Genomic DNA, 17,870 nt, shown 5'->3' with positions numbered 1-17,870 from the left:
GGATTGCAGATATTTGGAACGTAAACTTTTTTTTAAGTTAAACTACTGAAATCAATCCGTTTCTAATTCTATCACATTTTAATTTATTGACACTTAACCGTGTTTAGTCGATGTCAAAGGGATGCATGACTCATTGAGCCATTTTCAGCAGTAAAAAGTTAATATTTTGTCCAGAATGAATTTGATAACTACATTATTTTTCTTGTACAATTAATACCTTTAAAAACACATGTTTCCACTTGCTGTCGTCTGAAGATGTAGGTAAGGACCAATCATGGCTCACCTGTTTTCTGGGTTTGGTCAGCAAACTGAGCCATGATTGGTGTTACCCACTTCCTCGGCACAGGTGATGTCATCTTCACTCGACAGCAAGTGGAAATTTTTGATTTGAAAGGTATAAATTGTTTATGAAAATGATGAAGTTATCACATTTTACTGCTGAAAATGGCTCAATGATCCAAGTAATTTAAGCTTGTATAATAAAAAATAAAAAAACTAGTCTGTACAGCCATTATTCAATAATGGTAGATATTAATCACATAGGTTCTTACCTCTCATGATATAAAGCTGACCCCCCACGAAATGCTTTATACAACAAAACAGACCATCTATGGCACGCAAGATTGGAAACAAGGACAGGCAGAGGTGAAAAGTAGCACACAGAGTCAAAAAGGTTGCAAGCGTTTCAAAGAATGTCACGTCAACAATCCAAGCACGAGAAGCTGCTTTACTTACTGACGGGTTTATCGGACGGCGTGCTTTTAAAGTGGCTCCCTTGGATCACTTCCGCCGACAGATGTCCCGTGGCCGAGTTGTACACGAGCCCCAGGAGAATCTCCGGCGAGGACGAGTCTTCGGTGGAGCGATAGGACACGGCCCCTGCGCTGCGGGACACGCTCACCATCGAGCCGCAACCCTGACAAAGATATGGAAAGATTAAAAAAAATTATCAAACAGCTTTCCTTTCAGACAAAATGTGCTTATATGAACTCACTGTAAGTTCCGAGCCGGGCTCCAGGGTGACAGGCAAAGCAATTTTCCCCTGCAGGTTGAGCTTTGTGAGGTGGAACACCTTCTCTCCCAGGACCTTCTCCTTTTTCATCCTCCTGATGCTGTACAGGCGGAATCGAACGGCGCAGTCGCTCAGCGCCTCCTGTTCCACTCTGGGGAACTTGAACGTCTCGGTGAAGACCGGACACGGGCCCTTCTGGACGCCCGTCTTGGCCCGCTGCTTCTTGGTGGGAAGCAGGACGAGGTGGACCTGCCACGAGATGTTGCCCGTCTGTTTGAGGGCGGGGATGTCCGTCGCCGCGGTAACCGTGACGGCAAGCCACTGCTCGTTGGAGTCGTACTCGAAGGCCACGTCCAGCGTGCCGTACTTGGCAAGGGGCTCCGGCTCGTAGGCTGACGGGAGCAGTGGACCAGAGCTGTCCTAAAAATAACATTCAGGATGGAGAATTACAGCAATTTATAAAAAAATAATAATAATAAAAGTACATTAAAATGTGCCATGTGCTTTTTCAAAGGAACCTTCAGAGGTGGCAAATCCAGATTCAGAAAGAAAAACCTTGCCACAGTTTGGCTTTAGCCCCAGGTGCTAGCTAGCAAGCTAGCTCCCATGGTACTCGTTTACCTGCTAGGGAGCAGTGGACTAGAGCTGTTCTAAAAATAACATTCAGGATGGAGAATTACAGCAATTTATTTAAAAAAAAATAAAAATAAAAGTACATTAAAATGTACCATGTGCTTTTTCAAAGGAACCTTCAGAGGTGGCAAATCCAGATTCAGAAAGAAAAACCTTGCCACAGTTTGGCTTTAGCCCCAGGTGCTAGCTAGCTAGCTAGCTCCCATGGTACTTGTTTACCTGCTAGGGAGCAGTGGACTAGAGCTGTTCTAAAAATAACATTCAGGATTGAGAATTACAGCAATTAATTAAAAAAAAAAGTTTTTTAAATTACATTAAAATGTGCCATGTGCTTTTTCAAAGGAACCTTCAGAGGTGGCAAATCTAGGTCCAGAAAGAAACTACAGTTTGGCTTTAGCCCCAGGTGCTAGCTAGCTAGCTCCCTAGCTAGCTCCCATGGTGCTCGTTTACCTGCTAGGGAGCTAGCTAGTACCCTGACTGCGAACCTTCCGCTCACCTCAGGCCCCACCACAGCGGTGCTGTCACTAGGTATGTCCTCCTCGCAACCTTTATTGAGGTAGCTCTCCGTGTCCTGGTCCACACTGGCCTCACTGGAGCAGCGCTGAGTGGACGACCCCCGGCGGACTCGAGAGCGGGAGGAGGACACGCGGGCCACCGAGACCCGGTCCTGGTAGGGAGGAGGCTGGCCCTCCGTGAGCGAAGGCGCTTTCTTTATCTTCTGGATGCTGCTGGCTGCTTTCATCACCCACACATAGAGATGTCAAAGTGAGGTGAGTGACATGTCATTCCACACTCAACTGTTTCACCAAACCAAGTCTCATTCAAAATTCAGGCAATGGGGTTATAACTATTATGTACTTGCATGAAATCTGCTTGTTCTTTTCAGCCTTATGCTAAAATATGTTTTTCCTAGCATCACACTTCCCCATTAAGAGCCAACCTTCAATTTGGAAAAGTCTTGCTGGTAACAACATAAACAACATAACATACATGTTAAAGGGACACTCACCATATTCACTTGAGGCCTCACTGTTGTAGCCTTCCTGTCCTGTCACCTCCTTGTTTGCAATGCTGCACACTGTGGTCACGTTGGACTGGACAACAGGCTCTGGGTCTCTGTCCTCCTCGCTGTCTGTCAAAACCGCCTCTGTTAAAACACACAGGCAACAAAAAAAAAAAATCTTTGTCTCATGATCAGTGTATGGTCAGTGTTCACCACCATCGTTATGCAATCATGGGAACTGTCGAAATACTAGGTGTGTAACAATACCAGCAATATCACGATATTGAGATATAAAAATGTCCACGATATATTCGTTGTCATGTCACGATATTAAAAGCAGAATGTCTATAAAAAAAAAGGTTGTATTCCATTTGTGAAGTTCTAACACCCTCTTTAATTTTAATTAGGCATGTTTTGTCCCCCATAAATCATACCAAAAAATATTCTTGAAAATCTCCGCCAAAAAAACATTACTTTTCGCCCGCTTTAGCCAAACACAAGATTCTAAACTACATAGACCATGATACTTTGCGCCACTGAGCACATGACAATATAATGACTGGCCATTGGCCAAGCATATTTCTTTGTCACTGCTGTTATTATGTACAAAACTAATTGTGATTATTTTTTTTCACAATAAGATATTTTTTAACAATTTAGTGAGCTTTTTTTTTTTTAATATATTACCAACATCCCCACAATATCATGATTATTAACGCAATACATCACCCGGAGCAGTTCAGAATCAATATTTATCTAGTCGAACTTGGCTTCCAAGTTCCAACCAATCTGTGGACAGAAAAATGTTGCTGATTGAGGAGGATTTGAGATCTGATTGGTTAAAGATACGGTAACATTTGCCAATATAGCTCTCGTTAAACTGACCAGCACTTCTGATTCTGAAAGGCCTGAGCAGATTAGATTGACGTGGAAACACATTATAAGGTGAACTCTGATTGGGCGAAAAGTCAAACATCCACAAAAACATGTTGAAGCAGCGGAGGCAAGCGAAACGCTACAAAATGAAGAGAATAGACAGCAGAGAAAGCCTTGCAGGCCCTGGCCCTCAAAATGAAAGACCACCACCGAGAGTCCGGAAGTGATCGAAACGTGATAGAGTGACCACATCCAGTCCAGGAAAGTGAATTTAAAGGACGGAAGGTTGAAAGCAACCAAGCAGCACACCATCTAACCTTGTTTGCTTTTGTCTTTCTTCTTGCGCTTTTTGCCTTTCTCCTCCTTTGATTCTTTCTCTGCTTTCTTAGCTGCTTTCTCCTTCTTTTTCTTTTTCACTTTAGCTTTGGAGGTATCCGGCATCTCCTCGTCGTCGCCTTCTCTCTCTTCATCTTGCTCGTTCTTTTCCTCCTCCTGTTCAGATAACCTTCTTTCATTTTCAGGGTCCGATGATGGAGGAGGTTCGTCAGGCGCTTCTTTTTGAAATTCCTCGGCTTCTGTGTCCTCTTCCGGTCCTTCCTCGTGTTTGGGAGTCAAGGCGGCCTTCTCCAAGCGCTTCTCCCTTCTTTCTTTCCTCCTCTGCTCCCTCTCCTCCAACAGCTCTTTCTCTTCCTTCTTCCTCCTCTCTTCCTCCGCTAACTCGGCTTCCGTCTTTTTCACCCGCCAGCATCCGTCCCTCCATTCCCACTCCAGCTGGCTTTGCACGCAGTCCGCCTCAGCCGCGTTGCTACTTTGTTTATGTTTTGAGCCAGAACTCGTCGTTTCCGCCCGCACGCTTCGACCCCCAGTTTTCCCGTCCTGCGCGACGGACGTCTGCGCCGACTCCTGCTCTCCGTCCTCGTCCTCCTGGACCTTGTTGATGATGGTGTTGACCTGCTCGGTCAGCTGGTCGCTGACGGCGTACGTGACGTCGCTGACGGCGTTGGCCAGGTCGTCCACTTTGCTGCTGACCGAGTCCAAGATGGAGGAAATGTTGACGGACGGGAGGTTCTGCTGGAAGCTTTTGAAGAAGGCCATCTCGCCGCAGGGGTCCCCAGGTTAGCTCATCACCGGCACTGACACGGACAAGCGGTTGTTAGATGGAGGGAGCGGCAGCGACATGGGACGCACCATGACCTCTCACCTCTCATGTGCACTAAGACACTTAGTCCCATTGACGGCTATAAAGGTAAAAAAAAATCATTGTAACTATTTCAATTAGTTTGACATTTTTTCCACTTTTGTTAGCAAGAGTATGGAAACCTAGAAATTTTTTTATTGGACATTTATAACAGATATAAAATTTGTGATTAATCGTGAGTTAACTATTGAAATCATGCGATTAATTACAATTAAAAACTTTAATCGCCTGACGTGATTTAAAAAAGATTACTTAAAATTAGGGGCGTTGGGCGATTAATTTTTTTTATTGTAATTAATCACATGATTAATAATTAAATGTTCATACTCTTGTTAACAAAAGTGGGAAAAAAAATGTTAAACTAAAAGAAAAAGTTCAAATGATTGTTTGACGTCTATAGCCGTCAATGGCAGTGAATCAGTTAGGTTCAAAAGTACTTGGACAATGACTGTTGTAGGTGCATTTCAATAAATTGTATTTAATTATTTCAGTAGTTTTTTTCCTCACAACTCAAGGGGAAAAAATTACCAATTGACTTATAATAGTTTTGGATTTTTCATTATAGTTCGTTTTTATTTTATTTTTAGTTCATATTTTTAGTTTTGACTTTTGTTTTTCTAAAATTCGGTTAGTTCTGATTAGTTTTGAAAGCAGTTTTGTTTGTTTTAGTTTAGTTATTAGTTTTAGCTTCTTCTTTTTTTAAATACAAGGAGTATTCATCAAGTGCAAAGTATAATAGCATTTTGTAATAATTTGAAGTGAAGTATAATTCTCCAACAACTGTTTTGACCTTCTCTACGGACATACAGTAAAACTGATTTTTTTTTTTTTTTAAATGAACTCCGAAAACTCAGGTATGATATAAATTGACAAAGAAGAAAACAAAGGTCGTTTTTGCTGTTATTTATAGTTAGTTTTAATTAGTTTTCAAAACGTAAGATGCCGTTTCAGTTAGTTTTCTTCTTCTTCTTCAGTTTTATAGTTTTTTATTCCTCTCAATTAAATCAAACAGGATAAACTACAACAGAGATTATAAGGAAGGAAGCAACCGTGTATCGACTTATCTTTCAACCAACCACAGTATAAAATCAATCATCCAAATGTGTCTAGAATGTGAAAATGCGGCCGTTGCGCTGCAGGCACTGCTGTGTGTTACCTGTGTCGTTGTTCTGATAAGCACTAAGATGCGGCACCGCGTCAGGAGTGTCCACTGACAGTTTGTTGCTGAGGTAAAGAAAAAACAGAGCCATCAGTGCCATGAAGGCAGCGATGGAGGACAGGACACCCACAAGCTCGGGAGACACTGAGGAGGAGATAAGCACAAGGGGACAAATGGGAAGGGAAAGTGTGTGATTTATTTAAGGGCTTAATGAGCAAGTTTACAAAATGTAAATAATAAAGGCAAACGTCCTAGTCAGGACTGCCGCAGCAATCGGTGTTCTCTCCCCTTCTAAGGCGCAGCAGCTCTGTATGTAGGCCAGTCGTGGTGCATGCAATCATGCCTGTGCTATTTTTATGAGAGCCTGACTGCATTGTAGACCTAGTTAACTCTCTAGCACCGCAGTACGCCTTCGTTAATCAGTCTGCTTCTCACACATTTAGTACAAAGTCATACAAAGGTTAATACAATTCAAATCCCATCCAGCCGTCCGTTTTCGACAGCACTTGAGCTGGAGCTCATCCCAGCTGACTGCACACCAGAGGCAGGGGACACTAGGGGTGTGCCATAAAATCTTAAGAATCGCAATTCTCATTTAGTACGATTCAGAATCGATTTTAAATGTCCCAAAATCGATTTTATTTAAATGATTTTATACTGTCTTGCCTTTATTGAGAGCGCTGTTCATGTTGTACCCGGTTTGTCCACTGAGGGGCAGTGTGGTTCCACGCGGTCTAATACACTGTTAGGTTGTAGCCACATTAGAGAGTAGAAGGAAAAAGTCACGATCATGTTATTCCAATAAAAGTTAGTTTTTTTTGCAGCGTGGAGTGATAAAAGTGCCGCGAGTAGCGCGCTAATTAGCATTAGCGAGTCCGACTGGAGTAGATCATTACGATTCCTTGCACATCTATAGATTGAAGCAAAAATCATTGTCAATCAAATCATTTTGAATAAAAAAATCATTCCTAATCGAAAATCGATTCTGAATCGAATCGCAGACCCAAAAATCGGAATTGAATCGAATCGTGGGACATTCAAAGATTCCCACCCCTAGGGGACACCCTTGATTGGTCGCCAGCCAGGTCACATGCACAGTAAGAAAAAAAACATTCGCACATATAGACACATAGTGCCTTCCATTAATCTATCATACACATTTTTTGGAAAGAGGAAGAAAGGTTCGATGAACCAAAATTCAAACCCAGAATCTCTCCACTGAGGCAGACGTGCTAATCACTAGCGCACCATGCCGCATCATGCATTATGTCCAAATTTTATACATTTAAAGTGCATTTTCTCCTTGACATATTTGCACACGTGTCAGAAGTTGAAATCCAAAGAGATAAAGACGCCTCTGCTGCTGTCGTCTTACCATCTGAATATCCTCTTTCAAGTCACAATTTCCTAACAAGCTCCTCCAGTCTGCTGTACGAGATAGTAAAGGACAAAGAAAGTTCTTCTTTTTTAGGAAATGCTAAAACAGCCGACCTCTCTGCTATCTATTAAAGGAAATATAGTGTAAACATGTCGCAAGCTCGTAGCCATATTGTATATGGCAACGCTCTGCAAATGTCAACAATGGCTGAATAATTTAAAGCCCTGAGGTAAGGTGACCTCTTGGCACTGGAAAGTGGAGATGTGGAGGGAGCCAAACTTAGAAACTACCAATCTTTTCTTTCTTGTTTTAATGCAACACTTATTATTTGTAACAAAGACAAAACTTCTTTCTTAGACGATTAAATATCCAATATAAGTTGTATAATAGCCAGGGATGAACAATGAATCAAATTAAAACTGATATTGCTAAAAGGCTGCAATTTGTAAAAGGAAAAAATAATGCTTCATTTCGGTCGGACAGTAGGCTATTTTTTTTTTTTATATAAATGTTTATTTATTGATATAGTGTTTCATAAAAAATATACCATAAATATTTTTATGGAGAAAAAGTCATATTGTCTTACGAGAATAAAGTTGTATTTTCAATGAGTGATTATAAAAATTCCCACACAATTTCTGCTAATTTGATTAATATTAATTGTTTTCTTCAATGGTGCAGTCAAATAAGATGTGCTTGTTTAAAAAGGAGGTCATGCTTGCTTACACATGGCCCTCAGATACAAAAAGCCTCCACTCTGAATAAACCATGAACACGTTGCCGCCTTCTTTTGCTGGAGTGGACGTAAACTTGATGCGTCGTTCATAATTCAGCAACATCTCAAAGGAACAAACTGCAAAATCAAAAGTGTGCCAACACATAGAGGAACATATCGACTTGGCGTTACCTCGTCGTGCGCAGATGAGCTCGTGCACACCGCAGTTCCTCCCGCCCCCTGGTGAAAGAAAATAACAATTGGGATCGCATATGCAGTCCAAGCATACGTTCATGCTTAACTCATTCACTGCCATTGACGGTTATAGACGTCAAATATTCATTTTAACTATTTCTATTAGTTTAACTTTTTTTTTTTTCATTTTTGTTAATGAGTATGAAAACCTAGAATGTTTTATTGTACATTTAGAACAGATATAAAATGTATGATTAATTGTGAGTTAACTCACGAAGTCATGCAATTAATTACGGTTAAAAAAAATGATCGCCTGTCACTCCTAATTTTTAATAATCTTTTCTTTAATCGCGTCAAGCGATTACAATTTTTAATTGTAATTAATCGCATGACTTCAATAGTTAACTCACGATTAATCACAAATTTTATATCTGTTCTAAATGTCCAATAAAAAAAATTCTAGGTTTTCATACTCTTGTTAACAAAAGTGGAAAAAATGTTAAACTAATAGAAATAGTTCAAATGAATTTTTGACGTCAATGGCAGTGAATGAGTTAAATTAGCGGACCTGACAGATGTTCATGCCACCTTGCATGAAAGTGATGAACTGGAAATTAGTTTGCGCTTTGAAGGACCCATAAAAGAGATTAAGGAAGTAAATGTGTTTTACTTTTTTATACATTCCTTGTTGATGTTAAATCTTGACACAATGTGATTTCAATGTGTCAGTTTGCATTTTATCGCGAATGTCCTACTTCATTCACAAAGTTTTAAACTTTTTTTTTTAAGGGACAGTGTGTAGAATTTAGTGCCATCAAGTGGTGAACTAATAGAATGCAATGACCTAAGTTCCAAACGTGTGCATTTTGAAGCATGCGCACTACAGTTCCTCAGAGAGACCACACTTCACAAGCCTACCACCAATTTCTACATTTGTGAAGTTCTTCTCCTTTGGGTAGGGATTACTAGACCTACTATTACATTTTTTTTTTAAAATGTATGTTGATTTGATAGAACATATTTTTTCAACAATTTATTATTGAAATTAACTGCCGTTGACGGCTATAGACAAAAAATAATAATTTTAACTATTTCTATTAGTTTAACATGTTTTTACTATTGAAGTCATGTGATTAATTAGAATTAAAAAAAAGTTAATTGCATGACACGATTTAAAAAAACAAAAGATTAAAAATTAGGGGCGTCGTGCAATTTTTTTTTTTTATTGTAATTAATCACATGACTTCACTAGTTAATGCACGATTAATCACAGATTTTATATCTGTTCTAAATGTACAATTAAAAAAAATCTAGGTTTTCATACTCTTATTAACAAAAGTGGAAAAAATGTTAAACTAATAGAAATAGTTCAAATAAATTTTTGACGTCTATAGCCGTCAATGGCAGTGAATGAGTTAATAGTGTTTTTTAAATGATTGAAAATTGAAGAAAAAAAACCTACACACTGTCTATTTAATAGCAAAATGTTCAACATTCTTCTCCTAAAATTACTTTGTCATTAGTAAATACTTGAACTTTTTCTCTCTAAATTCTGACCTTTATTCTCAATACTAGCCTAGCACTCTCGTATTAAATGTTGTAGTGATAAATAATGAAATTACTACATTAATCTCAGAATACTTTTACATTTTTTATCATAGCAACATTTTTTTTATTTATTATACTCCAATGTTTATTTATTTATTTATTTTTTAAAACAGGCCCCAGCTACTTAGGTGTTCCTTGGAGGCTTCATGTTGATGACCCCTGACTTTAGCGCCTACACAGGCACAAGAACGCCCTCTAGCTGTGAGAAAAGGTACATAGTCATTTCGTATCATACTGATTTTTGGGGTGCCCTGATCATATTCAAGAAAACACATTTCAAATGATTATATGGTAATGAGGAGTGCTGTTAGGGCTTAAAAGGAGTTTGCTTTTGAATGACCCCAAGCGAACACCACAGCCTCACATTTAGCGGAAGCGTTGTGAGGAGATGAATCAGAACAAATTGAGGCCCAAATAGAAGCCGATTTGTTTTTTTGTCGCACAGTTGACAGAATCACTCAGACCCAATCACTTAAAACTCTCTGCAGGCAGTTCATCCACAGGCCAAAAGCTTGCCGACGCCAAAAAAGTGTCGCAATCAGCAAAACGCAGAGCACCACTTTTAAGTCGCGCGTCTTATGAGAGGCAATAGGAAATCATTTTCACGCAGGCTTGTACAAAATGGATGATGGAGAGATTAGCCGCGGACGTAATATGATGCAACAGTGAACTCAGTTCTGTTTCTACACCTTTATAGAATGTTAGCATTTCTATATGTATTTTCATTCTAAGGCCATATTACAATGAATGATTATGAATTGTACTTAAAGCAGCATTTACATTAGGCGAAGGTAGTCAAGCCAATTGAGCTACGGTATGTTTTAAATATGTATTAATACCCTCGCAGTCAAAACACCTCACTTTCCCATTGGCAGAAATATGGGCAGTTACTGTAATTACTGCAGTCCAGAGGCACTATCATTTACACACACACACACACGCACGAAAATTAACTGCTGAACCATTTGTTGCCAAACACAACAACAGCAGTACTGAAGCTCAACAACTCAGATAAATTAAACCTCAAAGACATGTTGCATGTTGTAAACGTTCGGTATTAAATATCATCTAACGTTATGTACATTCATTATGTAAAATATGTATTGTGTATTTCCTATTTTCAAGCCGTATCAAATGTCATTTGCTATCCAGTTTGCTCAGCTTGCGAACATCACATGACCAAACTCAGAAAACAGGCGAGCCGTGATTGGTCGTTACCTGAGCGACTGTGATGTCATTTTCAGTCGACAGCAAGTGACAAAATGGCCGCCTTCAGAGAACGGGTCGATTCTACTGCCTAATTCATATTCCACAAACGCGATATTAATCAGAATGCCGTGTTTAGACGAGTTTGTACATAGAACATAATGTACGCTGTAGAATTTTTTTGTCCATACGTGTTTTTGTTTAGTTTTTAAAACAGCTTTTATTCTTCAATATACATAACATAACATCTGTGCATATCACATACAAATAGTGAACGTGCACATCTTGTTCAGGTGTAAACATTCATGCTGCACACATAACACGTGACGCCAAGTCCACAATGGGATAGTGGAAGGCACGTGCCACTCCACTCATCCCATTGAAGCTTCTTTTTTTTAAGAGGACCGCGGCGTGGACTCATCATGTGGGTCACGTCCTATGTACGTACAATTCAGCGACGAAAACAACCCGTCCACAATCCCTATTTTCATCCGCTAATCAACATAGTAGCAGCAAAACAAAAGTGTTCGACACGTGATAGTGCAGCACGCCTTAAACCCACGTCAATTTGGGCTCAAGTGTATACAATTATCAACAATAATCGGTTTAAAGTGTGCCTTCGTTCCGTTTTTGTTACAAACGTGACTGGATCCACCTGAACGCACCACTCCATCGTGACTTGCGAGCGCATCCCGTGATGGGATTGTAACATTCATCAGCACCATGCAGCACCTCGCGAAATCCACCACCCTTCCCAAAACGATCCACCCCTGTTTTAAAAACAACAACAACACCATTAATGTGCCTTCAAACGAGGACGTCACTGCGACCCGCAGTAAAGTTTCACGAGTCTCCCCCGCCCCCGTCGCCACCCCCCCAACAGAACACCTGAGAGCGAATGCTTACCGTCCACCGCCATGATGCTCCGTCCCGGTCGGACTCTACCAAGTGTGAGGGAGGGGAGGGGGGACGGGTTGGTCTTCTTGTAAACACGGAGGTCATTCATGCGTAAGATACATACACACTGTCTTATATTGTGCAATATGATAAATGCACTGCACCAGACCACTGTACTGATAAAGTAGACCATGCAGGGATGGGCAACTTCAATGCTGGCTTGGGAGGGGGTCTTTGGGAGCAATTTTTCTGCAGCAGCCTACTTCTAGTGGGGCCACATGCACTTCTAACCATACTGTATTTTTTTTCCTCCGGTGCAAAGGGCTCTCTTGTCAAAAAATAAATAAAGGATGGCACAAAACAAGAAACCAATATTAAGTGTGTGAACTCAATTTTGTAGATTTTTCATAAAAAATCTACCACTCAAAATTTTAATAGTCGACCCCTGCATATTTGCAGCTTGGCATTTTTTCTCTCTTTTTCCGCTATATTTCTGAAAATATTTTGGACACTTTGTTTTCCTTGATTTACCCATTCAATGTCTGTTCCTTGGTTATTACCAGTGAAATGTTGATCTCTACTTTCATATTCATATTTTGATAAACAACAATAATTTGACAGTACCTTAACTGTTCCAATACTTGACTTTAAGGCACGTAAAAACTAAGACTATAATATAATATAATATAATATAATCAAGAATATAATAATAAAATACTGGACAAATGTTTGGACAGTGAGATATTTTAGTCAATTGTGTATTTAAATTGTTACAAGATTGTCAGTGGGTGTTCTATCATTCGATCTTCTGGACATATTTTAAAATACAGTAAACTAAATATATATGTTGAAGTCCATAAGAAGGGGGCGTCCACTTCCGGTGGCACAAGAACGCGCAGCCTGGTGACGTCAGCACTTCGACACACCCACTCCACTTTTGTTACACTTCCGCCAACTTTAGGTTGTTGCTTTTTTCTTTTCCCCCCAGTTGCTCCTACTTTGGTCGGACTTTTCCTCCACGCTCTCTAGCAAAGCAAAGATATATTTGAACTTTTTTAGAAAATGAGTGATATAAAGATAAACGAGTCAAATCAAGTGGAGGACAACGCGGAAGAGAACGACTGGGCGGCGGCCAAAGCGTTTTTTGAACAACTCAAAACAAACAAACCGAGACCGGTATGTATAACAATTTGGATGCTAGAGTTTTAACATCGCGTATTTGTTATATTAGAGCTTTTAAGTCGGAAAACTAAATAAGTTCCAATTTTGTTTTGGAATATATCATCTTTATTTATTTTTTATTTTACTGGTGTCCGTGCCTCCCCAGCCTAAACCCAGGTATGCTGTCACCATCGCCGTGTCTTCCCGGACCCTCTTCAACATGGTGGCGGAGAGGCTCATCTACGAAAAGGAAGGAGTGGAAAACTACGTAGCCTATCAGGTCGAACACGAGAATGAGCCTCTGAAGCCGGGAGCTGCTTTCCCATTCGTCAAGGTGAGCTGGCAGGCATATTTGACAGCAAGCCCTCTGCAGGGTACTTGCTTTGCAGGGTGTGGCGTTTGAAATACTTCACTTGGTCTCAAGGCTTGTTGACACACTGTAGGACCAGGACCATCCAAATTTGAATCCACTTTGTGATGTTGGTCGACTTCTTAACTCAATTACATTAAGAAATGTGTACACCATGTTAAGTTGTAACAAATCAGCCACAACTTTACGTTCCCAAAATGACAGGACGCGGCCCAAGGACTGGTAAGAGGTGAATAAGGTTGTCAGGAAGGTTCAGTCACAAAAATTCAACCACAGGTTTCCATCCAACTCATGTCAACCTGAAATTCAAGGTCCACCACTGTCATCAAAATATCACATATCGGTGTTTAGAATGATGCGTGAGTGTCTCTACATCTTTGATGAGTGTTAAAATGACGGTGCTAATCAGAGACTTTTCTGCGACTTTGTGTTTGTTCTCTTTCCAAAGCACATTTTTGAAATGTCTTGTTTGTGAAACATCAGGAAGTTGCATGTAGAATATAGCAATCGGGCTCAGTACAGTTTCAGAATGTGAACGTCCCCTTATGATGTGTGACATATTCAACAAAGCACACCAGACACATAACAATGTCTGACTGGCCTACTAGATGTAGATGCAGCATAATTGAAAGCAAGAAGAAGAGGCAGAGAAGGTCCCCAACTGAGGTACAGTAATAACCGTTGTTCACACGGAGCAGAGAGAATCTCTTTTTAAATGTTGCTGCTCCTTTTGTGTATGCAGTAGCAGTTCTTTGAAGTGTTATAATTACTGTAACATGTATGCTAATTTCCATTAGCCCATATATGGTGTTTCACATTATATGCTAGCATTAAGATGGTGGAAGTTCGACATTAAGTTTTGGTCAGTTTTAAAGTTAACATCAACTGGGAGTGACAAATAGCTTAATGTAAGTGCAAACAAAGTCAGCAGCCCCTTAACACACACAAGAAAAACTACAAGACGTACAATATTTTCTTGCTTTTTTTTTCTGTGTTGAAATATGTTGTTTACAATGTGTTTTATTAAGTTAAAATATAATGCAAGTTAAACTATTTTAGAAAATCATACGGTGTCTCAATATTGTTTTTTTTAACCTATCAGCACATAAACTTAAAAAAAAAAAAATCATCATCATGCTCCCTCAATACGCAGGCACTGATGACGGTGAACTCTCGGCTGAGGGATCTTTACCCGGAGAGCGAGGAGTTGTTCGACATTGTCCTCATGACTAACAATCACGCTCAAGTCGGAGTGCGCCTCATCAACAGCATCAATCATTATGGTATGCTTACTTTTGCTTTTTAAGAGCATTGGCCTTCTAACAACTCTTCAATGGGACTTTCTTTCAGATTTGACCATTGAGAGGTTTTGTATGACTGGAGGGCAAAGTCCAATCGGCTACCTGAAAGCGTACATGACCAATCTGTATCTCTCCAAGGATGCCGAGAAGGTCACAGAGGCCATCGACGAAGGCATGTGATGCCACAATATGACATTACTCTTAATGTATATTCACTTATTTTTTGCGTATAATTATTTTTTTTAATGCTTTTGCTTCAGGCATTGCCGCGGCCACAATGTTCATGCCTGAGACTGAGAACGAGCTGTGCGACAATCAGCTGAGGGTGGCTTTCGATGGCGACGCCGTCCTCTTCTCGGATGAGTCGGAGATCATCGTTAAGCAGAGCGGCCTGGACAGCTTTTTTGAGCACGAGAAGAAATATGAGAACAAACCACTTGCTCAGGTACCTTCTCTAGTCCTTTAAGGACAACTTACAGTTTGCACGTAAATGTTTTTTGCATGTTATTAGTAGTGCTGTCAAAGTTAAAGCGTTAATTGATTAATTAATCACCCAAAATAAATTTTGATCATAGTCAAAGCCTTTAGCGTGACAGCGGATGGCTACGCTTAAGGTAGCACAGGTTGCGTTTGAGCAATAAACATAATTTTAATGCATTAAAGTAAAGCATTTAATGAATGTTTGCCATGTCAAAATATCAAGTTAGTTTTTTTTTTTTTCATTTTAAATTATGCAAGTAATTAACTGATCAGAAAAAGAGGAAGATGAGCGTGTTTAGTGGATCAAAAGATGTTGAAGACGTCCTCATAACATTAAATGTCAAAAGAATTAACACATAACCGGTGCTCTTCAAATTTGAAAAAAAAAGTGATTTAATATTAAGCGATTAATCAGAATTCTAAGATGTTGATTAATCTGATTTAAAAAATTAATCGTTTGACAGCTCTAGTTATTAGATAAGGTAATAAATAAAATAGTGGTGGTGTTGAAACTACACAGCTTTTTTGAGGGTGGTGTAGTTAGTTTCGTCATTGGAATTTATTGTATTCAACCGCCATGTAATGAAATGAGCATTTTGCATCTGTTTGGCACAAAGTTTAAAAACAAAAACTTTTTTTAACTTTAAAAAAAAACATTAATAAAATAAAAATTAGTGTTTAAAAAAAATCAGTAACTAACTGAAACTACATTTTATTTTACGTTTATAAAACTAACTAAAGCTAGCTATAATCATAGTGAAAATGTCCTTAATTTTTGTGTTTGTCAAGAAATTGCAGGCATGGAATTTCGGGGTTTATTTTCAATATATTTATTTCGCTATTACCTTATGGCCGTACAGAAGAAAGAAGGTTGAATATTCATTTAGAAATTGTAGTTTACCTAATACAAAATACCTGGTGACATTTTTTTCTGTTTGCATACCACATACTGTATGTTTAAAAAAAAAAAAAACTAAGAAGAACTAAACTAAAACAAACTATTTTTGAAAAAAATAACAATCACGCTCTAAAAACTAATACGAACTAACAGAATTTTATTAAACAAAAGTCAAAACAAAATAAAAACTAACTATAATGAAAAATCCCAAATTATTATAACTGGGGTTTATAATATTTAATCATCCGTATTAGTCATTTTACTGTAAATTATTTTTATTTAATTATTAAAAAAAAAAAAGTTTTTATTTATATATTTTTATTTTATTTTTTACAGATTAACCCATTTCAATATAAAACAAAGATAACATGAAAAAAATTGATCGATTTTTGTAGATTTTTCTCTCTGTTGTGAAGTTAAACAAATAATAAAGGACTGTACAACAGTCAAATGTTGTGCTTATATCTTTATTATTGTAAATTTTATGGGACCAAAAAATTTCATTTTATTTAATTTTTTTTAATTAATTGACCAATTAATTTGTAATCTGGATTTTATTCTGCCAAATATCGGAATTGTCATATTGGTGGGTCACCAATTAATACCGATATGATGTCTACATCATCTCAATTAACTTGTGATGTTTTTAGGGCCCCTTGAAGTGCTTCCTGGAATCTTTGGGGAAGCTCCAGAGAAAGTTCTACGCCAAAAACGAGCGTTTGAATTGCCCCATTAGAACCTTCCTGGTCACGGCTCGGAGCGCCGCCAGCTCGGGCAGTCGCGTGCTGAAGACCCTTCGCAGTTGGGGCCTGGAGATCGACGAGGCTCTCTTCCTGGCCGGAGCCCCAAAAGGTCCCCTGCTGCAGAAGATAAAGCCACACATCTACTTCGACGACCAGATGTTCCACATCGAGGGGGCGAAGGAACTGGGCACCATCTCCGCTCATGTTCCCTACGGGATCGGACAGAAGTACCACAAGGGGAAACTTATCGAGCAGCCGAAAAAGGAGTGAATGAATGAATTTGTGCTACACTGTTATATTTTTAAAAAAAAAAAAAAGAAGCAAGATACTTTATGTAATACCACATTGCGCTAATTTTACAGTTTGCTGGAGACTTTTGTTAGCGAATAGGGATTTTATATTTTCATAACTTTTGAAAATTGCATTACTGTGTATTTTTAAAGTGAGTGCTTCACCAGCCAACACACACTGTTTCACTTAAGTTTATACTGTGTCATACTCAAAAAGTCAATTTATTTTGTTGCGTTTTGCTGCTGTATTATCTTGAATGGAGGCACACAACGGTAAAGTGTTTTTTTTATTTTTTTAACATTTTTGAAAATACCCATGTCAGCTGTTGGGCAATCATTTTGGCAACCTGTCCAGGGTGTAACTTACCTCTTGCCCAAAGTCAGCCTAGTTCGGCTCCAGCTCACCTTATGACGATACACGTTAGTGAAAATGGATGGATGGATGAACTTTCACAAGAAACACTGATCCCGTCTTTTGTCGTTACTGCCTTTGCTGTAGAAGCACACTCATAACTGCCAGAGTCAGACTCTGTGAGTTGTTTACAACTTTTCGCTCAATTCTAGCATGAATGTGTTGTTGTTTTTGTGCGAGAGTTACCTCAAGAATATATAATGACTCATGAGATGATATCCAAGAGTTTAACTGTTACTTCCTGTCAGCACTTAAAGTGGACTTTTTTGATATTGTATATGGTATTTACCTTGTTTGGTGTCACGTTTGAAATAAAGGCATCAATCACTCTTTAA

At 39.1% G+C, this 17,870-nt stretch overlaps 2 protein-coding genes across 6 annotated transcripts in view; one reads left to right on the top strand and one right to left on the bottom strand.

Moving 5' to 3' along the window:
- The window catches only part of syt14b (synaptotagmin XIVb), a 16,076-nt gene extending 4,064 nt beyond the window's left edge, over positions 1 to 12,012 (bottom strand). Inside the window, exons 1-8 of one of the 3 annotated variants that reach the window (XM_077553390.1) lie at positions 11,890 to 12,012; positions 8,167 to 8,214; positions 5,879 to 6,025; positions 2,655 to 2,792; positions 2,142 to 2,377; positions 995 to 1,432; positions 736 to 916; positions 552 to 608 (exon numbers count right to left, since the gene is read on the bottom strand). In XM_077553390.1, the coding sequence (XP_077409516.1) occupies positions 552 to 608; positions 736 to 916; positions 995 to 1,432; positions 2,142 to 2,377; positions 2,655 to 2,792; positions 5,879 to 6,025; positions 8,167 to 8,214; positions 11,890 to 11,989 (1,345 nt within the window). In that variant the 5' untranslated portion in view covers positions 11,990 to 12,012. Of the gene's footprint in view, positions 1 to 551; positions 609 to 735; positions 917 to 994; positions 1,433 to 2,141; positions 2,378 to 2,654; positions 2,793 to 3,841; positions 4,658 to 5,878; positions 6,026 to 8,166; positions 8,215 to 11,889 lie in introns of those variants that run through there. The other 2 variants (XM_077553391.1, XM_077553389.1) reach the window with 2 other exon arrangements.
- LOC144039741 (cytosolic 5'-nucleotidase 1A-like) lies at positions 4,506 to 17,870 on the top strand. Of its 3 annotated transcripts, XM_077553393.1 has the most exons (7): positions 4,506 to 4,639; positions 9,891 to 9,988; positions 13,208 to 13,375; positions 14,565 to 14,694; positions 14,762 to 14,884; positions 14,973 to 15,157; positions 16,741 to 17,870. In XM_077553393.1, the coding sequence occupies exons 3-7, from the start codon at positions 13,262 to 13,264 to the stop codon at positions 17,101 to 17,103; spliced, it is 915 nt and encodes a 304-aa protein (XP_077409519.1). In that variant the 5' UTR covers positions 4,506 to 4,639; positions 9,891 to 9,988; positions 13,208 to 13,261; the 3' UTR covers positions 17,104 to 17,870. The 3 variants fall into 3 exon arrangements, with proteins under 3 accessions (XP_077409519.1, XP_077409520.1, XP_077409518.1); XM_077553394.1 differs by lacking the exon at positions 9,891 to 9,988; XM_077553392.1 differs by lacking the exons at positions 4,506 to 4,639; positions 9,891 to 9,988 and adding an exon at positions 11,281 to 13,056.

This window comes from Vanacampus margaritifer, chromosome 19, assembly GCF_051991255.1.
Source record: "Vanacampus margaritifer isolate UIUO_Vmar chromosome 19, RoL_Vmar_1.0, whole genome shotgun sequence".
NCBI lineage: Eukaryota > Metazoa > Chordata > Actinopteri > Syngnathiformes > Syngnathidae > Vanacampus > Vanacampus margaritifer.
The sequence above is the reverse complement of the archived record's forward strand: the minus strand, read 5'-3'. Positions and strand labels throughout refer to the sequence as shown.